This window comes from Bos indicus x Bos taurus, chromosome 13 (assembly GCF_003369695.1).
Source record: "Bos indicus x Bos taurus breed Angus x Brahman F1 hybrid chromosome 13, Bos_hybrid_MaternalHap_v2.0, whole genome shotgun sequence".
Classification (NCBI taxonomy): domain Eukaryota; kingdom Metazoa; phylum Chordata; class Mammalia; order Artiodactyla; family Bovidae; genus Bos; species Bos indicus x Bos taurus.
The window spans coordinates 28,754,601-28,778,403 of NC_040088.1; the positions used below are offsets into that span (position 1 = coordinate 28,754,601).

The window sequence follows — 23,803 nt, forward strand, 5'->3', positions numbered from 1 at the left end:
ATCCTGATCCTCCGTTTGCTGAGGACTTGCAGGGCCCAGGTTTAAGCAGGAAACAAAGGCTGGTACACTAACTGATCACCTGCCCCACACCAGGCCCGGGGCACACTCCCTTGGGCAGCAGGACCCCTGGTGCCCGGCAGAGCCAATGCTTCTAGATTGTATGCCCTCTGTCTCTGTTCCTGGAGATGGGGTGTCTTGTGTATGCATTCACTGAGCCAGTGCATGCTTATTAAAAATCACATTTCAGAAAAAGTAGCTTTAGTGAAATATAACTGACATGCATGTAATTCATCCATTTGAGGAGAACGGCTCAGGGGACAGACTGGGATGTCTTGCAGAGTACACAAAACAGTCCCTCCTGGTCCACAGTGCCCATCAGTGTTTAAGCGACACAAACAAGTGGAATTTGAGATGAAAGGCAGAAAAGCCCCTAGATTAGGAGCTGGAATAAAGCATCAGAACATCAAACACACCCAGGGAGCTCTGGGAATGCACTGGCGCCCACAGTAATTACGTATCACAAGTCGGGTCTGGCAGGCTGGGTGGCAGCAATGGACTGGGGGGAAGACGTGGCCTGGGGGACGGGTAAAGGCAGACACAGGGCCAGGCTCTCGGACCACAGCTCCTCTGGGGACGGTGATTCAGCTTGCATGGAGACCTCTCTGAAGGCGAGACCACTGTCCACGACAGAAGCCCGCCTCTTCCAGTGACCCGAGGCTGGGAGGAAGGAGTGAATACCGTAGAGGAATAGGCACCAGAACCAGGGGGCTTTTCAGGGCAGAAGGAGCAGCCACACAGACACTTGGTCATATCTAAAGTGAGTCCTGGGAAATGAGTTCCAAATCTGATCCTGTAGTTGGAGTCTGGCTCTGGCAGGGAGATCTGACCTTGGGAGACTTGTGGCAACCCCACCTCAGTGATCCCACTGTAAGTAGGGCCCATAGCGGGGCCCAGCTCACAGGGCGAGATGAGGATGGATCCATTCTATGCAGAGCCCCCAGGATGTCCCTGGACCCAGTGGACCATCCTGGTCACTCTTGGACCCTCAGTGCCCCTTGTGATCTGAGGCTGAGGGCCGGTGGGCCCTGAAGGACTGGCCATTTGAGGGTGGAGGTGGCAAGGCTCTCCCCTGCTATGCCAGCTCCTGGGGGCACAAAGATGAGCTGAAGAGCAATTGCTCTGAATGATAATTTGCACTTAGATTTATTCTAATCAGTAGCACATTAGCCAGGCACATGTGATAACCGTCTAATGACTGTTATATGTATAATCCATTTTATTCTCAGCTGGCTCCCACGGTAATTACATTCTGCTGTGTTTAATTCATAACTTGATCATTTATTCCAAGTCAAGCTGGATTGGTCCACAGGCTCAAGGGAAGTGCCACTCGCTGAGGAGTTCAGCCTCTGCTCTGGCCATGCAGGAAGCTGGTGAAGCCACCAACATCTCCCCAGCTCTCGTGGGGCCTCTGGGCCAGCAGCTCCCACTCTGAGCCAGCCAGAGCCCGCAGTGGGTGGTGATGATGGTGATGGAATCAGCAAAGGCTGAAATAATATCAGACACTTTCTATTTAATGTAATAGCTGCGCAGGACGTGTGCACAGCTCACACCCGGCATACCCGAAAGGCAGGGGCCAACAGCTCAGTGTGAGTCTAACAGGCCTTGGAGGACCTGTGGGTTCAGTTCTGATGTCCAGAGTATTTGACTTCACCTTTCCATGTCTCAGTTTCCCCACTTTTGACACAGGGATGAGACCACAGTACCCGTTTCACTGGGACCCATGAAGACTGGAGATCCAGATTATAGTAAATGCAGTCAGAGTTTTTTTAAATAATTAAAGCAATTCTCATCCTTGCTGCTCAGGCAAGGAAACTGAGGTCCTCCCACAAAACAGTACCAAAGTGGGTGTATAAATGCACGAAGGTGGAGGCCTTCTGAGAAGCTGGCTGTCAGCCAGGGAGGCTAAGGAGCCTATACCCACCACAGGCTGGAGGCCCAGGAGGCTGGCAGTCAAGCTCATTCTGGGTCTGACAGCCTGAGAACCAGGGGAGCTGATGGGTGTGAGTCCCAGCCACTCCACGTGAGTGCCCCGTGGCCAGTTTGGTTGACACAGAACGTAAAGCATCACACACACCTGCCAGGCCTCTCTGCCTCTTCTGAGAACTCAGGTGTTCCCAGATGTCTGTCCACTATCCAAAGGGCCTTTTTCAGGCTTTCAGTCCCCGATACTTCCACCAGAGTCCTGTGGGGAACTTGCTTTTAAGGGCAGAGTCCACCAGCCTCGCACGCGCTGGTTTAGAATCTCGGGAGGCTCTTCTACCTGCATTTAAAGAGCAGGGCTGGCACCACACTCAAGCCAGCAGTGTTTGCTGGGTCCATGCCTGGCCTCTCCCTTCATCCCCTATCTCACAGGCACATCCCCTTGGCATGTAGTGTTGTCCACACTTCTGGGAGTCCTTCATTCCCCTAAAGCAGCATGAAGTCTTCCACAATTAATCCCAGCCGCCCTCACCCCCTGCCCACCGGGCATTGCCGCACCTGGAGGTCCCTAATTAGGAGCCTAATTAGCCCCACGGCCGTTTTCTCATCACAATGGCCCATCGTGAGTCTGCTTTGCAGCTAATGACTGAGTCTTCCTGACAAGAATGGCAATTCCTTCCAGTATTTTCCTCCCACCTTCCCCAGAAAACTGCCAAGGGCAGCGTGCATAAGCCACCCAGGGTCCCACAGCACTGTCCAGGTCAGGGTTGGCCGCTGGTCAGGCCATGGACATGAGGGCAGGTGTCGGGTGACCACCATCCTGTCTTAGCTGGGATGTGAGGGCCTTTGGAGGGAGGGGAGCTACTGAGGGAGGGTGGGAACAGGGGAGTGTGCAGGCAGGTGGGGGCAGGACAGAAAAGGGGGCCTGGCTGCTGTGTCCTATGCCTCCCCAGCCTGGATCCCCAGGAAGAGCTCCTGAGTCCACTTTGTACTTGGCCCTTCCACTCTATCTGCGTGTCTGAGCAGGAAGTCTTTTGTCTTAAGGAGGAGAAAGTGAACGCAGGAAGCTGTCAGAGCTGGCATGGGCTCACTTGCCTCCAGCAGGAGCTTCACTGAGGCTGTGGTGAACGTCCTGGTTTTTCTCTGGAGGATGAGCTGCCTGCTGGCCCTCTTGGGAAGGAAATGCACTGGTTTCCAATGCCCAGAGACAGAAGAGTCAAATATAGACAATGACCATGCAGGAAGCTGCAGCCCTCATTCCCGGAACACCAGGTGCACTCGCTTCAAAGGAAGGTTTGACAGGGAATGCGTGGATCAGCCTGTTCTGGCCCATGGAAGCAGCAGAGCTTAGGCTCTGGGGGTCCTGGCAGTCTAATAGGGGAGGAGGGCTCCTTGCAGGGCAGGCTGCTCCAGGTCTCCTATTCCCAGAAACCCCCTCCTCTCCCCAGCTCTCTGCCTTGCCCCCCAAGCTGCAGTTGTGGGTGATCCACAGAGCAGCAGCTGGGCCTCTCTGTCCGGCTACCTTTGGTCTCTGATGACAAAACCTGCCCAGAGCGCAAAAACTGAATCAGACCAGAGCCGTGTGGAGGGTGATGCCTCCAGGCAGTGGGCTTCCCCAGGGGTCATTCCCAGGGCAGCCTTCCCCGCTGAGCTGTTTCAGGGGAGGCCTGAGTGTCTCAAGAGGAATTCGGCCCCAGGAGGAGCCTCCCAGGCTCAGGGGGACAGAGGACATCTGAACAGCTCTTCACTGAGATGTGTCACCTCCAGCACCAGCTCAAATGAGCCTCCTTCCTCCACCACCCTTGCACTCCACTCCCGCAGTGGAGAAGTGCCCTAGACACGCCTTCTGGTTACCAAGGACAACCTTGACTGTCTGATGACCAGGCTGAGACTGGACTTTATGAAGCTTCAGAATGAAGAAAATTCCCACCTCCAAGGGCAGAGGTGGGGAACACGGTGCCCAGTCCACCAGCTTCAGGAAGGGGGCAGAATGAGGACTGAAAACCAAGCCCTGAGCCCCGCAGCTCAGACCCCACACATAGCCCCTCCTAGCTGCCATCACTCTGCAGTCAGATCTTTGCTGTTTTCTTCTCTTAAAAAGCTACTGTGATAAGATATAAAGGAAAGAGAGGGTACATGAAGCCTTAGTAGTCATGTACCCTTTAGTCTGAATTAGCATCAACTTCTTCACCAAGGGCAGATTTGGATGGTGCAGGGGGAGGTGAGAGGGAGGCAGGACACACAGGCCAAGAGCAAAGGCAGGTGGAGGGAGGGCGACCTGCAAGAAAAGCCTCCCAAACAGGACCAGGCACCTCTAAATAAAAATGCCTTCATTTCTGTTGTAATTTGGGCCCAGCCTGGTTCAACCTCACGATGCTCCAGAGGTCATGGAGACAGCTAGAGGCTAGACAGCCACGTGGGACGGTGTGCTTCAGTGCACTTGGCTGTGCATTTATAATACAGACACTTTGGGTTCACCACTCATTTCACACTGGGAGCAACTGGAGAGGTAGCGAGGTTCCTCAATGGACTGATTCTGAGGTTTAGTCTCATCATTGAAAGGGAAACACCCACTGATTTCCAGCTCAGAGTCTTTGCAAGTGGAGCATCGCGACTCAACACACACCTTTTCGTTTAAGCCAGACTCGGTTTTGTTAACTTTGTTGTGAAACTGCCAAACACACAGAAGCGAAGCGAGCACAGAGTGCCCATCCCCTGCTTCCACCTTCCGGGCCCAGAGGCACTCTGGTTTTGTCCACTGTCAACCTAGGGTCTCCACTGAATTATTGTTATTTTAACACGAATTTGACAAAGTCAAAAATCCCTCATCCATCTGTCCATCCATAGGCAGGTGAAGAATAGGGTGAAATGTTGACCTCGGGGTAATTCCCCAAGGCTTTTATTTTCAAGGATATCCCACAATAGAGCCGACACCCCCCACCCCCTAAACCCGAATGACAGAGCCAGGTACCCATCGCCCCCACCCCTGGGTGGGAAGGGAGTGGACTTGGGCTGCTCGAGAATTTTCAGACTCAGAAGACGCCGGGCGGGGTTTCTGGATTATTTTGAAAGAAGTAGCACTGGGGCCCTGGGATTATGTTTTCTCAAAAACTTGTTTTTCATAAGTAACTGACTGTGTAGGCAAATCAGTCTGTGGCGGTGACGTGCTGGCATGAAGCTAATCATTAGCTGCCACAGGAAGGAGGCGATCATCCCCACCGGCTCCCATCAGACAGGAGCAGCCCAGGAGCTGACGTCTTCATTACCCAGCCTTGAAATTTCCAGAGAAGATGGCAATTCATGCGTGGCCCAATCGTCCTCCTCCCACTGATTTCAGAAAAATGAAGCCCTGGGCTTCCTCTCGACGCTTTGTGGCCATTTCTCCATCCTCACACATAAAAGAGGCAGCCATCAAGTGGATGAGGAATCCTTGAGTGATGTCTGAAGGGCCCATGGCAGGCTCAGCACGTCCATTTTTGCTCAAGCACCCACGGTTTCGATTCTTGAGTGTGGGGGGTGGATGGAAACGGAAGTCAAGCCAGCTTGAGAAAAAGTGGGGTGGGTGGGCACATTCCAGGTATGGCAGGATCAAGCATTAGAATGATGCCATCAGGGCTCAGGGCCTCTTCCCATCCCCAGCTCTGCTGGAACCAGCCTGGCAACCAGTGGCAGGGGCCTGCCTCTCTCAACGAGCAGGAAGGACTCTAGGCGTACAACTTGTGTCCCCAGGGCAGCGGGGATGGGCACTCTGATTAGCAGGGATGGAGAGGAAAGGACCAGCCCCTCCCCAAGGCCATGCAGGATGGGTTCTCAGGAACACAGACCCCTGGGATCCAGCAGGAGGGCCAGTCTGGGGCGTGGGGGGTGGGGGGTGGCACTGTGGGTCTGGACGAGCAAAGCCAACAGATGTCCCCTCCTGGGTCCATGCCCGCTGTCACCAGCAGAGCAGCGCCATTCAGCCTGTTGTGGAGAGTAACAAACGGGCAACAGATTGCCCGTGTGGAGGATGAGCCTGTTCCACCAACATGGCATTTGAAACCAAGATAATAGAAAACAGAATCAGATTCAAGGGTCGTGACAGGTGTCCACAGCAAGGTTATCCACTTGGTGGCATCCAGCAGCCTCGACCTTTTTTTAAAAGAAAAATATTATAACGTATCAGCTCTCTTAGCTGTTGCAGCCGTGATATATGGGTGTGTATTTAATATTCAATCTATGGCTCTGTGTGTGTGTGTGTGTGTGTATGTGTGTGTGCAGGGGGCGGGGAGGGAGAAGGCAGATTCAAGGCGACGGTGTGTGTGAAGCGCCTAGAACAATGCCCGCAGCAGATCCCCGCTTTGATGTTGGCAGCGCGGGCAGCATATCTGCACGGCGAGCACGCGTGTATTTATGGACCCAAGAGAGGCTGCGATTTCAGCAGATCGCGTTTGCTCTGCATGCATAATCTGATTATATTTTAACTGCTCATTTACACGAGAACACATTTCCCTCAAACGTGCTAATGCTCTTTTTTTTTCCCCTCAATGATATTTTTAAAAACCAGATTGCTGGGTGGTACAACTGCGCTGAGAGAGCTTTCTGAAGTGAAAACAAGCGGCTCTCCACGTGTGGACGTGATGCTGCCTGCCCCAGAATTACACTCTGAGGGGAACAGACCATGTATATGCAGAGCCTTCAGCCCTGCCCCAGGAAAGGGCTTTCCCGGGACTGGGCCCCAGAGAAGGCTGGCCCTGGCCCTCACCCTCGCCTGGTCATCGTCCCAGAGCCACAAGGACAGCCCTGAGCAGGGACGAGAGTGAACAGCCCATCACTGCTGCCCCTGGAGAAGGGGGGCTTCACGAACACCTGCGATCACTGCAGCCCCCCAGGCTGTGGTTCTTGGTTACAGCAGCCCCTGGACCCTCCTGGGGCCCACAGCAGGGCTCCTCAACTGTCCATGATTAATAGGTCCAGAGGAAGTCCCTCTGAGCCCCCAGGGCTCACCACTGGCCAGCCTTGCCCACTCCATCCCCCACTGGTCTGCTTATCCTGTAGGAATCAGGGGCCCATCCAGGACCTCAAAGCACATCCCCAGGAGCTGCAGACTCTACCTCACCTCAGAAATGACCTTAGGGGGCTCTTGTGGGGCAAGGGAGTCCCAGGAAGGTGAGAGGCAGGCAGTGGCAGCCAGAGGAGGACCCGGGCCTGACGGGAGAGGGCGCCCCTCTCCACCCTGCCCACCTGCAGGCCAGAACTTACTCCCAAGACACGCCTACCTGCAGGGCGAAGGGGAGAGGGGGTGACCCCACTGGGGTCACTAGAGTCTCAGACGTGTCCTGGGGACTGCACCCTGGAACCTACAAGCCACCAGGCCTGCTGCTGGTGCTTCCACAGGATTCTCTCCAAGGCTCCTTCCCCAGAGCTGGGGCCACCCGGGCAAGTGGGTCACCTGCCTTGTCTGGCACCTGATTGTTTCCTAAGAGTGCCTGGAGTCACCGCGACGCTCCGAGGCAAGAATGACTAAGGAGACTCGGGTTTTATTTTAGAACTCATATGAAGTCATTAGGAAATGGGAGACATGTTTTTCTATTTAAGTACTTTTAGGCAACTGGAACTCCTGAGTATAGACAAAGGCACAGGTTTCAGGTCTCTGGAAGAAGACCTGGAACTGTCAGAAGTCGTGTTTATGCAAGCACCACCCTCCCTGGGAGATACCCTCACAGAAGGAAGGCCCATGGGGTGGGGGGCAGGGGCCTGTGGGGCGGGGTCCCAGCAGCTGTGACCCTTTCTCTTTCAGCTTAAGTCACAAGTGTGTTCACAAGCACCTCTGGGAAAGCTAACCAGAAATTGGTAAATTTATAAGAGGCATAAACTCAGCTTCCCAGGAAGAGAGCTGACAAAACACTGCTTTTCTCTGCAAGCTGAGCAGATGGAACTGTTTGTCCTTCTGCATCGGATGCGCTGTTGTCTTTCACACAAGAGAAAGTCTCAAAAAGAAAATGTCTTTGTGGGAGGGGGTACTCAGGGACCCTCTTTATAACCTGACCCAAGTGTGGAGGCAGAGGAGGATGAATGGGGAAGGCAGGGGACTCAGGGTCGGGGGATAACTCTGTCAGTTTCAAACCTGGTTGCCAGAAGTCAGGCTGCAACTTCAAAGAAAATTCTAAAAAGCATCCTTTGTGTTGATCAGCCTGAAATGCATGCCACAGCAAAGCCTTCACAGGAGTAATTTTTAGGAACCTGGGCTGCATGGAAGCTTGTTTTGGAGATCAGATTTTCTCTTTCTCCTTAGATGATCTGACATGCCCTTTTTTCCTCCAAAATGTCATCTCTCCTGACGTGTCTCTTTGCTGAAGTCTTCAACGCCCCAGGTGGGGTCCGCAGTTGCCAGGCCCTTCTCGGCTGCAAGCGTTAGTGGCTATTGCGTGTACAAGCGCACTGCTCAATAAATCTAGAAAAGTGCACAGTGAGATGGTTTCGATTGTTAGGAGAAGGGGCCGTGCTGCTGCTGGGGGTGAAATGACAGTTGTGTGAGGTGTCCCCACAGCCTGAACCCCTCTCCCAGCCATCTCCCTGCCTGCTTCAGAGGGTGGAGCCCAGAGGGACTAGCCCCCAACCTGCAGCTTGGAACTCAGCCTTCCTCATGCATCCTCCACAGGGACCCTGAATGAAAGCCATGCCCGCACTCTCAGGGGCCCAGGAGCTCAGCCCCTCCTCTTCCTCATCTAGCCCACTGGCGGTAAAGCCGGAGTTTGTGGAGCAGTCACCTCCACGTGGAGCACCTGAAACACGGTGCTCATAGTGACCTGGTGACGCCGGGTCCACTGAGGCTTCGTCGGTTTATAGACCTGGAGCCCATGGTCAGCAGGGTACACTCCTGGCAGCCACACCCTCCCCATCATCTGGCTCTTCCTTGTGACCACAGCTCAAATTTCCAGAAAGCCAGCCAGGGCCCAAGGGTTAAGGCACAACTGGAAACATGAGGGATAAGGATGTGAGAGCCAAGGCTCGTGCCCAGCCTGGAAGGAGACCTGCCACTCCCGCTCCACCCACTAGCTCTCACACAAGTGTTGCTCTATCTTTAACATCCTCCTTGGAATGCTCTGCGTTTTGACATGTGCACTTTCCAGGCTGTGGGTGGGAAATCAACAGCCAAACACTACAAATTACACAGACTACATATCCTTAGGGTCTTTAGATAAATGCATACTACTCCCCACCCACCTGTAGCCTCATAGGAAACCTAATAATAACCTTAATAACAATAAAGTGTTTGTTTTGCCACCACGTCACTGAGTTTGGGGTCCTTTGTTACGCAGCAATAGGTAAATAGATAGCTGATACAGGTATTGCTGTGAACCTATATTTTTATTTTATTTTAGGAAGAAGCCTTCTTGTAATAAGAGCTGCCCAAGGGCCATATGAGGGCCAGAGGAAAGACAGGATGGGACTCCAGGACTCCAAGGACTGAATTCTTGTAGCCAGGAAAGTAAAGTCCTTGTCACACCCTCTGCCCCTCATCCTGGCTGCCACTCTCCTAAGATGGTTAGATAATCCTGCCTCCTCGATAGCTTCAGGCCCAGGGGTGCAACCCAAAGGGGTCTGTCTTGGGTTCCATAGCTACATCCTCTTGCATTTGGAAGCCTGTTGGGGAAAGACCATAGGTGTTGCCAGTCTTGCTGTTCATCATCTAATCTCTTTCACTAGTTCATCAAAAGTCCACTGAGCACCCACTACATCCAGGTACCTTTCAGAGCTTGGGAGAAGTTAGCAAAGCAAACAAACCAGAAACCCCCACACACCTGCCCATGGCAGTGGTCATCCAGGCATTTTCCCTCCAGTGTCTCAGACTTGACCTTCACACTGAAGCTCAGGTGACCGCCCAGCTCAACAGCCAGGACCCTACCCTGCCTACAACACGCTGGGCTCCCCAGGAAGCTGGAGACACCCAGGTGCTGCTGCCCTCTTGGCCGACACACCAGCTTCCCCAAGAAACTCAGACACCTGCCAGAGCATCTCAGCCCTGGGAGACTCGGACAAGCAAGCTCGTTGCGGACACACAGCATGTGGAGTGTCAGGGGGAGGCTGGCAAGGCTCAGAAGGAGTTAGGCCCGGTCAAGGGTGTGGTCCAGTCACTGATGGACGCAGCAGACCAGCCCCGCCCTCCGTGAGCACCTCACCAAAGCTTTTCCTAAAGGGTCCCAGCTGTTCAGGAAGCGCATGTCCAGGGAAATCATAAGCGAAAGAGGCAAACAGTTTGGACTCAGAAGGTTCCGGCTGCCGGGCCATCTGGACAGGCTCCCCGCTTCACAGAAAGAGGATTTTAAGCCTCCGGGGACTCCGGACAAGGTCCTGCAACCCATGTGGTTCAGCGAGGCGGCCCAGGTGACATTTCCTCTGTGATTTCAAGCAAACGCCTTGTCATAATATTTGTGCTAAGTTGCCTTTTATGATTTTTTAAGCTTCTAGGCTGGCTCGAAAAGAAATCTTTGCAAAGAAGCCCAGCTTAGCAGAAAGGTCAGGGATGTGAAAACCAAACAGTGAGCTTAAGAAGCCGAATGAGAGCGCATTTCCATCAGGAACGTCCTGAGTGGCAACAGCTACTGGCCAGCAAAGTGGCCATTGGCTGCTGCCTTCCTCTGGGGGGAGAGGCGGGGATCTCAAGAGAGGTGACCCAATACCACTGTCCACGGCAAGACTCCATGTCCCCATGGGTTCAGGATGACCTCCGGGGGCCAACACAGGCTGACACAGCACTGCTTTCTGTGGCGAGGACACTCAACTCCCAACCCTAGGACCTGTTCACTGAACCTATGGGCTCGCCTTCCAGAGAGCAAACCTGGGCTAACTTGGAGAAGTTAAAGCAACTTTTGTTTTCCCAGGTATTTCAGCTTCACACCCTCTGAAATCCTCACACAGTCCGCACAAAAGCATTCACTCCACAGGTGTCCACTGAGCGCCTGCTGTTTGCAGCACCAACAGCATCCAGAACAATGGGGACCCAGGAGCACCGATTTGAACTGTGTACCCATTTCACAGATGACTAAACAGAGGCATGGGGAAGCTAAAACACTCACCCAGATATTAAGCAGCAGGTTGAAACCACTCCTGTTGCCTCTGAGCTCACTGTGCTGGCCTCCAGCAAAGGGACATTTGTGTTCCCTGCGAGGGTACATTTTTAAGCACGTATCTTATGTGCTAAGACTCCGTGATAGGAACATCAGGGTTCAGTGGAGCGGAGGAGCTCAGAGCCAGCTGGGAACCGGAGACTAAGCACTGAGCCTGAGTTTCTCCCCCCACTGGTCTGAAGTCTGGGCTGCTCGGCCTCACCCCCTTTCCTCAGTGCTCCCTTTCCCTCAGGTCCCTCTGGTATCTGTTCCTTATTCCCAGCCCAGCCAGGTCCCTCTACATCCTGCCGGGCTGGACCCTGAGGATGACATCTGATGGTCCACGTTCAGGTGATGATGACAGGCCTGGACCCTACCACCTGCACCCACAGTGGCACACGGCCACCCCAGGGTGCACAGAGGCAGGTGGTACTTTATCCTCTGCTTTCTGATCGCCTCAGTCATCCCCTCCCCCAGTTACTTGTGCTAGAGTAGAGCCCCCTGGGAGCCCAGCTTCTGGCATCCCCCCACCTCAGCAGGAAGCCCACTGTTTGGGCGGGCTGGAAGCGACCCGGGGGCAGTTCCCTTGGGGAAGTGGGCATAGGAAGCTGGGGAGACCCGAAAAAGGGGGGCGAGCTGCCTGAGGAGGGTGCCTGGAAAAAGCCAATATTCCTGGCGCACCTCACTGGAATCCCAGTTCCCTGGGGCACTCCTTCCAGCCCAGATGGTCCCTGAGAGTGAGCGGGGGTGATCAGCCAGCCCTGCCCCGTTGCGGGGCGGGGACAGTGGCTGGGGCCGCCTTCTCTCCCCCCCAGCGCCCCCCACGGCTGGGCGCGCCCGTCGCCGCCGGCTCAGTGGAGGCGCAGAGCTCCGGAGGGCGCTGGCGCTGCGGGAGGTGCGCGGAGCGAGGTGCGCGGAGAGCGCGAGCGAGAAGAGAGCGCGCCGGGCGTGCGCTCCGCTCGGCTCCACAGGCTTTCCTCGCGCAGCCCAAGCCCTAGCCGGCCGGGCGCTCTCCGTGAGAACCGGTTCTGCCGCCCGGGGACCGGAGGAACCGTGGGATCGGGCATTCGGAGAAAGCTGGGAAAGCGCGGAGCCCGGAGGGAAGCTGCAGCCCCCAGTGAGTGCGAGCGCTGAGCGCGCCAGGCTGGCACGGACCGGGTTGGTGCTCTTCGGCTCGACGGCACACCCCCTCGGCCTCTCACGCCCACCCCTCGGGCTCCCTCTATTCTGTCCCTGCCTAAGACTCACCCACTCTCCCCCTGGCTTCCAGCCGCGGACCCGGGGAAGCGCAGCAGCACCCGGCCCCGCGCGCCCGACATGCGTCTCAACAGCTCGGCGCCCGGTCCCTGGGTCGGCCGGACCGGCGACCCGTTCACGCAGCCGCCGTCGGTGCTGGAGAGGGCGCTCCTGGCTCCGGGCTTGGGCAATGGCTCTGGCAACCTGTCGGAGTCCGTACCAGCGGCGCCCAGCAGCGACCTGGATGTGAACACGGACATTTATTCCAAGGTGCTGGTGACCATCGTGTACCTGGCGCTCTTCGTGGTGGGCACGGTGGGCAACTCCGTGACTGCCTTCACGCTGGCGCGCAAGAAATCGCTGCAGAACCTGCAGAGCACGGTGCACTACCATCTGGGCAGCCTGGCACTGTCCGACCTGCTCATCTTGCTGCTGGCCATGCCTGTGGAGCTGTACAACTTCATCTGGGTGCACCACCCCTGGGCCTTCGGTGACGCCGTGTGCCGCGGCTACTACTTCCTTCGCGACGCCTGCACCTACGCCACCGCCCTCAATGTGGCCAGCCTGAGCGTGGAACGCTACCTGGCCATCTGCCACCCCTTCAAGGCCAAGACCCTCATGTCCCGCAGCCGCACCAAGAAGTTCATCAGTGCCGTCTGGCTGGCCTCCGGCCTCCTGGCCGTGCCTATGCTCTTCACCATGGGCCAGCAGAACCGCAGCGCCGACGGCCAGCACCCGGGCGGCCTGGTGTGCACACCCATCGTGGGCACCGCCACAGTCAAGGTCGTCATCCAGGTGAGCAGCCTCTTCTGGGGGGCAGGGGCAGGAGTCAGAGGCCACCAGACCGGGATCTCCCCTGGGAGCAAGGGTCCAAGGCGGACCCTCAGGGAAGCCTCAGTGCCTCATCCCAGAAGTAGTTTCCTGTCTGTGTGTCCTCTGGGTACAGGAAGTTGGAGAAAATTTCATGTCCCAAAGAAACTGTATTCCTATGAAGCTGGGAATGAGTCGGGATGGGGGAGGAGCAGGGGACTCGAGAGCAGCCTGATCCCCGGCTTCTTCCCACCTTTCACTCCAGGGCTGCCAGGCCTCAGCCCTACTTATTTCATCGCCTCCTTCCACCAAAGGGGCTGGAAGCCCAGATTACCGACCTCCCTCGAGCAGAGGCTCTGTGGATGGGCCTCAGCTGTCCCCAGAGCCCCTGCGGTGTAAGGCAAATGTGTGTGCTGGTGTCCTCCTCTTTCCAGAGAGGGTCCCTTCCATCAGCTTCTCGAAAGGCTTTGTGCTTCCCACAGGTGTGGTCCCTCTCCTCTACAACAGAACCCCTATCCCAGACTGCTCCCCCAGTGTCTTCTGGCCTGATGCTGTCTTGGGCCGGTTCCTTAGTTTAGTCTCAGTTTTCCCATCTGTGAAATGGGGCAATCACAGCCCTGGTCTCAGAAGGTACAGGATTCAAGAGAGAGGGTATGGGAAGCCCTTGTCTGGCTCCTGGTGGGTAGAAGTAGTCAGAGGTGCTGTCCCTGGTGGTGGTGGTGATGTTGTTTCTGCTGGAAAATCCTAAGGTATCGGGCCTGGTGGCAGATTGGAGGGCCTGCAGTCGGGTGACCAATGCCCTTGGAGGGTCTGGGTGAAGCATGTGGGGACCCAGGTTGGAGACCTCCCTGGACATTGGCTCAGCCAGGCAGGGGGATTCCAGCCCCAGGGAGAAGGCTTCTCAGGCAGGGCCCTGGCCTGGGAGCAGGGTGTCCACCAGAGCAAGTCAGGGAAGAGATACCACCTGGAATGGCATGGTGGCCTCAGGATGTGGGTAGCCATGAAAGGGCGGGGGCTCCCTCCACCCCAGAGTGGGATGGGAAAAGAGGGTCTGGGCTGAGCCAGGTTGGGGTGGGAGTCCAGAGAGACTGGCTGTCCTGTCTGGCTATCCTTTCACACCCAAGTCGTCAATAGCTTCTCAGCAGAACCCATGCTGCTGCCTCTGAGTATGACAGGGGTGCCAGGCTCAAGGAGCTGGCATGCTTGGGGGTGGGGAAAGTGCCATCTGCATGTCTATCCTGGGCTGCAACTGGCCCTCCACAGGCTACTACCGAGATGGAGCCAGTGGGCAGAATTAAGCTCCAGACTCCTCGCCTGCCCTGGCTCCAGGTATTCCTGTGCAGAAGGGCCCCCCGGCAGCCACGTGTAGCAGGAAGATGAGTCACAGGCTGCAGGCAGGAGCAACCAGGGTGCGTGTGGTGACAGAGTGGGAATTACCTTCCGGCTTCCTCTGGGGTCTTGTGGGCTGTGCTGGGGCTGGGGAGTTGGGACACAGCAGCCACGACACCTGGCTGTGAAGGTGGGGCAGGTCAGTCATGCCCACCCAGGAGATGCTCCCCTGAGACCCCTGCCCCCTTGGACCCCTGTGGGCTGGGCCAGGAGCAGCTGGGGGTCAGACCATCAAGAAAACACAGCCACAGAGGGAACCCCCCTCAAGCACCCTCACCCTCTGTTAGTGCCACATGGTCAGATACCCCAGGAACTTGGCTTGGCTTCCCAAAGGGCCCTCCCTGAATCCTTTTGGTGGGAGGCTGCCATGCTGATGTGGCCTGGGCTGTGTCCTGGTCACTTGTCCACTAGGCAAGTGTCTGTGGAGCTGGCTCTACAGAAGGACCGCATCTGTGGCCGCAGCTGTAGCACTGCTGAGCATTTACTCAGCACTTGCTGGCTCCGGAGTTTCCATTTTTCTTTAATGGCCTCGGCCATATGCTCAAGAAAGACTGATGGGCCAGTTATTAGAGGCGCACTTATTTCTGACACCGACCACTCCCGCGAGGCTCCGGGCTCCTGGGTGCTGCTCCATGTGCCTGAAGGAACATTCCTCATGGAGAAGCTCAGCCCTGGCCTTGCCCCCTCCCCCCTTGTCCCTCTGTGCCATCCACTGTCCCAGGAGAGGTTCCCAGGGGATTTTATGTTCCCCACATGGGCTTCTGGGCCACTTGGCAAATCCGGGCCAATGTCCACTGTTTTAAACAGTGACATCTATGCAGAGAGGGGGTGGGCACCTGTATCCATGTGTCTCCCTCTCATGGGCTATGTTGGGAAGTGTGGAGAGGTGGGCCAATCAAAACAACCACTCTTTCCAAAACTGGGGCCCCCTCCCAGCCCGAGTGTCTCCCACCAGTTGTGTCAGCCCTCCACCCCGTGAGGTTCCATCCTGGACACTTGCAATCAGAAGTAGCGTTTAGAAATGAGGTGCTTCGATGATGAGATTTCTGAGCAACTTGGAGCTGTCATTGCTGGAGTTTTCTGAGTGTGTGGTTGGAGTGGACAAGGTGAGAGGAGCTCATGGTGAGGACAGGGCTTCCCGGGCCAGCAAAGGCCCTGGATCCTGGGCCCCTGGTCAACAGGGAAGCCTGGGAGGTGGAGCCTGAGGAGCCTGCCCCGTTGCCCTGGGACAGTCCAGCACCTCCCCAGGGCCCCAGAGGGGACTGGATTCAAACCTGCAGGGTAGTGGTATCTCCCTCCCCACTGCCACATCTCCATCCCCTAGTAAATCCTGTCTCCCCTATGCTGGGGAGGGGTAGGGGAAGGTGGATGTCCCCCTCCCGGGGCCTGCTGCTCTAGGAACAGGGATGGCGGGTGTCTAGGAGGTGCCCCAGCTCAGAGCAGCCCCTCTGCATGCACGGTGCCCTTGGGGGGAGAATTAGGGGTCACAGGGCATGTGTACCTTTGTTAGAGATCCACTCCCCGCTCACAAGGCCACATTAAAACAGCCTCCCCTGGAATCACCCTTCAGACCTGCATCAGCATGGGGAGGGCTCTGGGTCATCACTTCATTGTTACCGTTTTCCAGGACCTGTGGCCCTGACAGCAGCTGTGAGGCTGGGGGCGATGGGGGTGGTGATGGGGTACCCCTGTAATCTGCCTTCTCAGTTGGCCTCTTTCACATTCAGTGCCAGCAGCATTGCTCCTCATGATGGGCTGGGCCCAGCTTCAGAAGGGGCAGCCGGCCCTGGGTGTGGCTTGTACGGGAGGGGCTCATGTCCATGGGCACATCGACTCTGGGCAGCCTCCTGAACACCGAGGCCATTAAAGTCTGACGTGATCTGTGGAGGCAGAGGCCGCCGAGACCTGTCTCCACAAAGTGGAAGAAAATTGGTTCCAATAAAATCAGGCCATGGATCATTTTCTCGGTGTTTCTATCCTGTGCCACCAGCTGCGCTGTGCCCTCTCCCCCTGCCCCCATCCATCCACCTGTTCGCTCCTCTTTCATCCATCAATCTCCCATTCCTCCACCTGCAGCCAGCTCACCTCGGTGATGCTGACACTTGTGGCTGAAGTTTGGTGAGTCACGGGGCCCCAGGAGAGTGATGCTATGTTAGGGAAACAGGCACCCAAGATTGGTGCCTCCTGCTGGACTCACTGCCCATAATTCAGCTCCTCCCCCAGAAACATCTGCCCAGCACTCACAACATGCCGGGTCATGGAAGTTCAGGGCAGGCCAAGGGGCTCTCCTGTATTAAGGGGATTGAAGACGTAGCCCCTGAGCACCAGGCTGGGTTTCCCATCAAACCCAGGTGCAGAAAGGATGCTGCTGCTGAAACAGTAGGGGTGCAGTCCTGGGTTCACTAGTGATGTCCCAGCATGCAGTGGGACTTCTTGGTTTGGCGACTGTGCTATGGTTCTGTACAAGGACAGAGTCTGGGGCAGCGAGTGGGGCAGGGACCCCCATGAGCAGTCATCCCAGGAGACACCCACGCAGCTTGGGTGTCCTGCTTGGGGACTGCAGCCCATCCCTCGTGTCCAGAGTCTCAGCTCAGGGGGACCAGGACTCTAGCCGTGAGCTTTGGTGCCAGCACGGTACACTCGCCTATTGGCCCCAGCAGGACAGTTGTGCTGGGTGGGACAGGGCCTGTGAAGGGAGGAGGGTGTCAACCTACTCAGGTGGTTGGAGGCCTCCATCCCACCACCAGAGAAGCAGCCAGGCTTCCATCTGGTTATCTAATGGCTTGTGTTTCAAGAGGGAGAGGAATCACAAGCCTTTGTTCCTTTTTTTCTGTTCCAGTGAAACACACATAATGTGAAATTTACCACTTTCTCCGGCTTTAAAGGACCACCACCCCACCAGTGGGGACTTCCCCACTGTCCCTGAGGGAGAATGCGTCCCCACTGGACACCAGCTGCCCCTGCCCCCAGCCCCGACTGTGTGTCTAGGGTTTGGCTGCTCCAGGCCCCTGTCAGATGGGATTTCCAGCCTGCCTTAATCTCTAAGATGTGGTGAAGATGTGGTGGTCACGAGTGAATGCACTGTGCCAAGGAAGGAAGCCAGTCTCAAAAGGTTCCAACTGTATGATTCCAGTCATGTGACTTTCTGGAAGGAAAGTGACGGGCACAGGGCAGGGAGGGATATTGGCAGTAGGCAATGCATGTTCTGTATCTTGTGGGTGCTGCCAGCTCTGTGATGGAGCATTATCAAAACTCACAGGGCTTAGATAAAGGATGATTTCCTTGAATAGACACTGTCTCCATGAGTCCCTCAGAGGTTAAAGGCCAAGTCCATGGCCTCACCCTGTGAAGGCAGTTTGGGTGCCAGGTCCTCTTGGGGGGTGGGGGGTGCCTTTGGGCAGGAAAGTACCAAAGGGTCTGAGGGTCATTTCTGGGGCACTCAAATTCCCCAGGCAGCTGCTCGTCCTACCCGCCCCCCATCACCCCAGGAGCCAGGCAGATGCTCAGCCCTCTGGGGGGGACCATGGTACCAAGCTCACAGCTGTGGGGGCTGCCTGCTCCCCAAGATCCCTGCTGTAACCTGGCAGTGCCCTGGCATTGAACCTGGCCACCACCATCCCCAGTGACAGGGCAGCCCCCCAAAGGAAGCAGCCAGGCTCCTTGGGCCCTGAGAGAGAATCGAGGCCCAGAGAGGGTGGGGGCGTCCAAGCCAGGCCCACACCTGCCCTGTCTTTCTGCTCCCACAAGGGGCCCAGATGGAGTGCCGGTGTGCTATGACCCCTGCCCCCTTTGGGGATGTCACATACATGCACCTGTGGGGGTGGCTCCATCCCCCATGGCTAGAGCCAGAGGGGAAGAGGGCCAGGGAGCCAGGTGGAGCTGGGCCAGTGCACCCAAGCTGCTAGGGAGGGGGTCTTTTGGGATTCTTGTCTTTGGCAGCCCAGGATCTAAGGTTAAGTGCCAACTTCTCCACTGACCAGCTGCAGGGCCAGGCTACAGATGTGACTTTCTGTGGCTCAGTTTCCTCAATTACCAGCTGGAGGTGGCAATTACTCTGTGGTCCAGGAGCAATGGGGCTGAGGCACCCCATGCAGCACAGGTGGCTTCAAGGAGAGACAGGTTCTCTGATTTGCACCTTTAGGGGCAACAAGAGCCTCCTGCCCCCAAGAAGGCTCCCCTGCCCAGAGCTGGGAGCTGATCCCACGGTCACACCCAGTCCCAACTCGGGGTCTGTATGCACACATCAAGATCCTGCAGGAGATCCCAGAAACTCCCGAGCCTGGCGTTGTTCTCATACCTGTAGGGTCAGGGGCCAGACTGAGCATCTGTCCAGCTCCCCCGAAAAGCCTTCACTGCCCGAGGGCCCCTGAGCCAGGAATCTGCAGCACCATGTGCTTGAAGAATCCCCATCTGTCTTCTGTGATGACACCTCCCCCTTCACCCCCTTCCACACCCCCTCACCCAGCACCACATGCCAAACACAGAGGGTCCTATGGGGAATCTCCCCAAAAGGTGTGCATCTCAGCAGAGAAGACAGAGAAGTGGCAACACAAATAAGTGCAAGTGAACAGGAGAGGCAGTAGGGCTGTGATCTTAGGTAAGGGCGGGTATTACAGCATCTGGGGAAGAAGGTTCCAGAGCTGGAACAGCAGGTACATGGCACCTGCTGGGGTGACATGGCCAGAGCAGGGGAGCCCAGGGCAGGGCAACAAGTGATGAGTGATCATGGAGGACACAATTCAGTTCAGTTCAGTTGCTCAGTCCTGTCCGACTCTTTGCGACCCCATGGACCGCAACACTCCAGGCCTCCCTGTCCATCACCAACTCCTAGAGTTTACCGAAACTCATGTCCACTGAGTCGGTGATGCCATCCAACCATCTCATCCTCTGTCATCCCCTTCTCCTCCTGCCTTCAATCTTTCCCAACATCAGGGTTTTTCCAAATGAATCAGTTCTTCACATCAAGTGGCCAAAGTACTGGAGTTTCAACTTCAGCCTCAATCCTTCTGATGAATATTCAGGACTAATTCCCTTTAGGATGGACTGGTTGGATCTCCTTGCAGTCCAAGGGACTCTCAAGTGTCTTCTCCAACACCATAGTTCAAAAGAATCATTTCTTCGGTGCTCAGCTTTCTTCACAGTCCAACTCTCACATCCATACATGACTACTGGAAAAACCATAGCTTTGAGGACACAGGACATCCTTTATCCTGGGAAAATGGGCCCCTCAGAGACTCTGAGCAAGAGGCCATGTGGCTTACACTTCAGACAACCGTTCTCCCTGCCTCTTTGACACAGTGGGGACTCAGGAGGATGGTTAGGAAGTCCACGTGCATGATCAAGATGACCCAGACCACGCCGCTTTCGGAGAAGGTGGAAAAATGATCAGATACTAGATCTATTTGTCTTCTTTCTTAGGCTTAAGTTTATATCCAGGCTTCCCTGGTGACTCAGATGGTAAAGAATCCACCTGCAATGCGGGAGACCTGGGTTCATTCCCTGGGTTGGGAAGATCCCCTGGAGAAGGGAATGGCAACCAATTCCAGTATTCTTGCCTGGAGAATTCCATGGACCAAGGAGCCTGGTGGGCTGCAGTCCATGGGGTTGTAAAGAGTTGGACAGGACTGAGCAACTAACACTAAAGTTTACACCCAGTAAAAATCATTTGCCTTTGTTTACATCCATGACTTCTGACAAATACAGAGAAGCCTGTAACCACTGGCTCCAAAGATAGAGCCCAGTTCTGTCACACAAAGGAGTCTCTGCAACCCACTGCCCTCAACCTCCCCTCTGATGCCAGGTAAATTGAGCCTGTGAGTCTGGCTTTCTTAGAGCAGGCAATGCCTGAGGTTCACTCGCGCCATCGCCTGTGTCAGTAGCATGTTCCTTTTGTGTGTGGAGGAGTACTCTACTGCACAGATGCTCCACCACGTGCTCACCGCTCACTGTTGGAAGGACTTTTGGGTGGTCTCTGGTTTTGAGCGATTATGAATAAACCTGCTGCAAATATTCATGTGCAGGCCAATGTGTGAACACATGCTTTCATTTTTCTCATGTAGGCATGAGAGTCAGATTTCTGGGTCACACAGGAAGTGTGTTTAACTTTGGAAGAAGCTGCCAGACCTTCCACAGTGGATGTGCCATGTTGACCATCCACTAGCAACGTGGTGGAAAGACAGTTCTCTGCGTCCTGGCCAGCACCCGGCACTGTCGGTGTCTGGTTTATTTGTTTTTCTGCTTTTCATTTATCCATTTTGTAGGTGTGTAGTGGTATCTTGCTGGGGTTTTAACTTGCATTTCCTTGATGACTCATGATATTAAGCATCTTTTCCAGCAGTTATGTGACATCTGTGTATCTTCTTTGGAAAAGTGTCTGTTCCTGTAGTTTGCTTATTTAAAAAAAAAAAAAAATATATATATATATATAGGCTGTGCTGACTCTTAGGTGTGGCATGCAGAATCTTTAGTTGTGAACTCTTAGCTGTGGCATGTGGGATCTAGTTCCCTGACCAGGGATTGAACCTGCCCGCTCTGCATTGGGAGCACAGAATCTTAGCCACTCGATCACCTGGGAAGTCCCTGGCTATTTTTAAATTGGGTTGTTTTCTTTTTTAAGATGTTTATTTATTTATTTGGTTGCACTGGGTCTTGGTTACGGCATGTGGAATCTTTTGATGTGATGCTAGGGCTTAGTTGCTCCACTGCATATGGGATCTTGGTTTCCCAACCAGGGATTGAATCTGCATCCCCCCACCTAGGAAGGTGGATTCTTAACTACTGGACCACCAGGGAAGTCCTGGGTTGTTTGTTTTCTTATCATTGACCTTTGAGAGTTTTAAATATATATTCTGCATCTAAGTCTTTTGTGAGATGTGATTTGCAAATATTTTCTCCCCTTCTGTGGCTTGTCTTTGAATTTTCCTAATGTTGCAGGTCACAGAGCAAAAGGTTGGAATTTTGATAAAACCTAACTTATCAAAAATTTTAGTGGCTTATGCAAGGTCACAAAGCTGTTTTTCTTTTTTTTTTTATCTTCTGGAATCTGTATAGTTCTGTGTTTTACACTTTTAGGCTTATGATCCATTTTGAGTTAATTTCTCTATAGAATGTGAGATATAGGTAATTTTTGTATATATTTACCCAAATGATCAATACCATTTGTGAAAGGATGATCTTTTCTCCTTTGGAGTTTTCTTGTACCTTAATAAAAACTCATCTGACCTTGTGTTTGGGGCTAAATCCAGACCGTCACGTGTCCCTTCAGTCTTTGTGCCTGTTCCACCCCCAGTCCCACATTCCGTCGCCACAGCTTTATAGGAAGTCTTTCAAGTAGCGCAAGTGCGCCAACCTTGTTCTTTTCCAAAAGCATTTTGGCTACTCTAGTTCCTCTGCTTTTTAACATAAATTTTAGAATCAGACTTTCAGTAGCTACAAAAAAGCCTGCAGAGGTTCCAGTTGGGATTGTGTTCCTCTATACTAATAGATCTACGTGGGGAGACTTGACATCTTAATACTGAGCCTTCCGATCCATATGCAAGGTGCATCACTGTATTTATTTAGGTCTTTGATTTTTTTCAATGGTAGTAGATTTCAGCATACAGATCCTACACATATTTTGTTATGTTTATATCTAATTATTCATGTTTGGGGAATTATATATGTGTGTGTGTGTGTGTACTTAAAAATTTTTTCTATTTCCTATTTTTTGTAGCTAGTATATATAAATATGATTGATTTTTAGTTATTGGCCTTATATCTTACAACCATGATAAGTATACTTATTAATTCTAGAAATCCCTCTGTACTTTCCCTGGGATTTTTTATGTCAACAGAGATGTTGTTTAAGAATAGAGGAAGTTTTATTTCATCCCTTCCAAATGTTTAATTTCCTTTTCTTGCCTTATTGGTCTAGCTACAACTTCTAGTATGATATTTAATAGGGGTGGAGGAGAAAGTTTCCCTGCCTTGCTACTGATCTTAGAGAGGAAGTCTTTAGTATTTATAATTAAGTTTGAGAGTTTCCCTGGTGGCTTTGATGGTAAAGAATCCACCTGCAATGCAGCAGACCTGAGTTCAATTTCTGGGTCAGAAAGGTCCCCTAGAGAAGGGAATGGCTACCCACTCCAGTATTCTTTCCTAGAGAATTCCATGGACAGAGAAGCCTGGTGGGCTACAGTCCATGGAGTTACAAAGAGTCAGACACAACTAAGGGACTAATATGAGAGTTTTAGTTTAAATTTTTAGTAAATTTTTTTTTTTAATCAGGTGAAGAAAGTTGCCTTCTATGCCTTGTTTGCTGAGAGTTTTATCACAAATGGCTGTTGGGTTTGTCTAATCCTTTGCTTCATATGTAGGCTTGGTTTACACCTCATCAGTGAAAGCCTCCTACACTGGGAGGACTTGCAACTGGACTCAGTCTCTTTTGAGGATGTTGTCCATTTGATGTTTGGCTTGGTTAGGGTGGGTCTAGACTTTAGGGCATGGTCCTTATTCCTAAGGTGTGGACTTGCTGGCATCTCAGTGGGATGCTTAGTGTGTGAGGAAGACTTCTCTCCCTTCCAGCTCAGCCAGGATACCAGCCACCCTCCCATAAGCCCATCAAGGTCACAGTGTGTGCACACAGCCCAGCCAGCCCAGAACCTACGAGAGACCCCCGCGGGCTTCTGAGGACCCCACCATGCAGGTCCCCCTCCCAGCACCCGAATCTGCAGATTAAAGCCACTCCTGCAGCCCCAAGCTCTGAATTCTGCCTCATCAACTGGAGTAGCCAAGCTCTGCTCAGACCTCAGCTCCTGCTGTCACAACGAGGAAAGTGTCCCCAAATAAAGCACTGGGTGACAGCAGACCCCACCTTGTTACTTTCCTGCTCTCTGGAGCTATGGTTGTGCACTGTGGTTTGTCTTGTGTCTGAAAACAATCGCCTGACAAATTGTGTACAATTTTGTAGTTGTTTATGACAGGCGAGCTTGTCCAGTGCCCCAAGTAGAAATCATCTGTGGATTTTAAACATTGCCTACTTTCAAAAATATCTCAGGCAGCTTATGATAAAAGACTTAGTTCAAAGGGATTATTAAAACAATGTAGCAAAAGAATACATTAAAAGAAACATTGTTATCCTAGAAACATAAAGTGGAAGACAGCCCCAGTGTTTGAGTAAATTTCGTACTGAGGCTTATGAAAAAGTGCAACATTATTTGGACTTAAACATTTTTAGCTCTTTGTCTTAAAAGGTGGGTTTATTGTAAATTTCAATAACTCTCTGAGGACACATCTAAAGGTTAAGAGCATTCTTTAGTGAGTGA

At 53.7% G+C, this 23,803-nt stretch overlaps 1 protein-coding gene across 1 annotated transcript in view; it reads left to right on the top strand.

Annotated features, from left to right (window-relative positions):
• The first annotated feature begins 12,383 nt into the window (after positions 1 to 12,383).
• NTSR1 (neurotensin receptor 1) overlaps positions 12,384 to 23,803 on the top strand; it is a 51,458-nt gene continuing 40,038 nt past the window's right edge. Inside the window, exon 1 of the mRNA XM_027559093.1 lies at positions 12,384 to 13,097. Within this exon, the coding sequence (XP_027414894.1) occupies positions 12,384 to 13,097 (714 nt within the window). The remainder of the gene's footprint in view (positions 13,098 to 23,803) is intronic.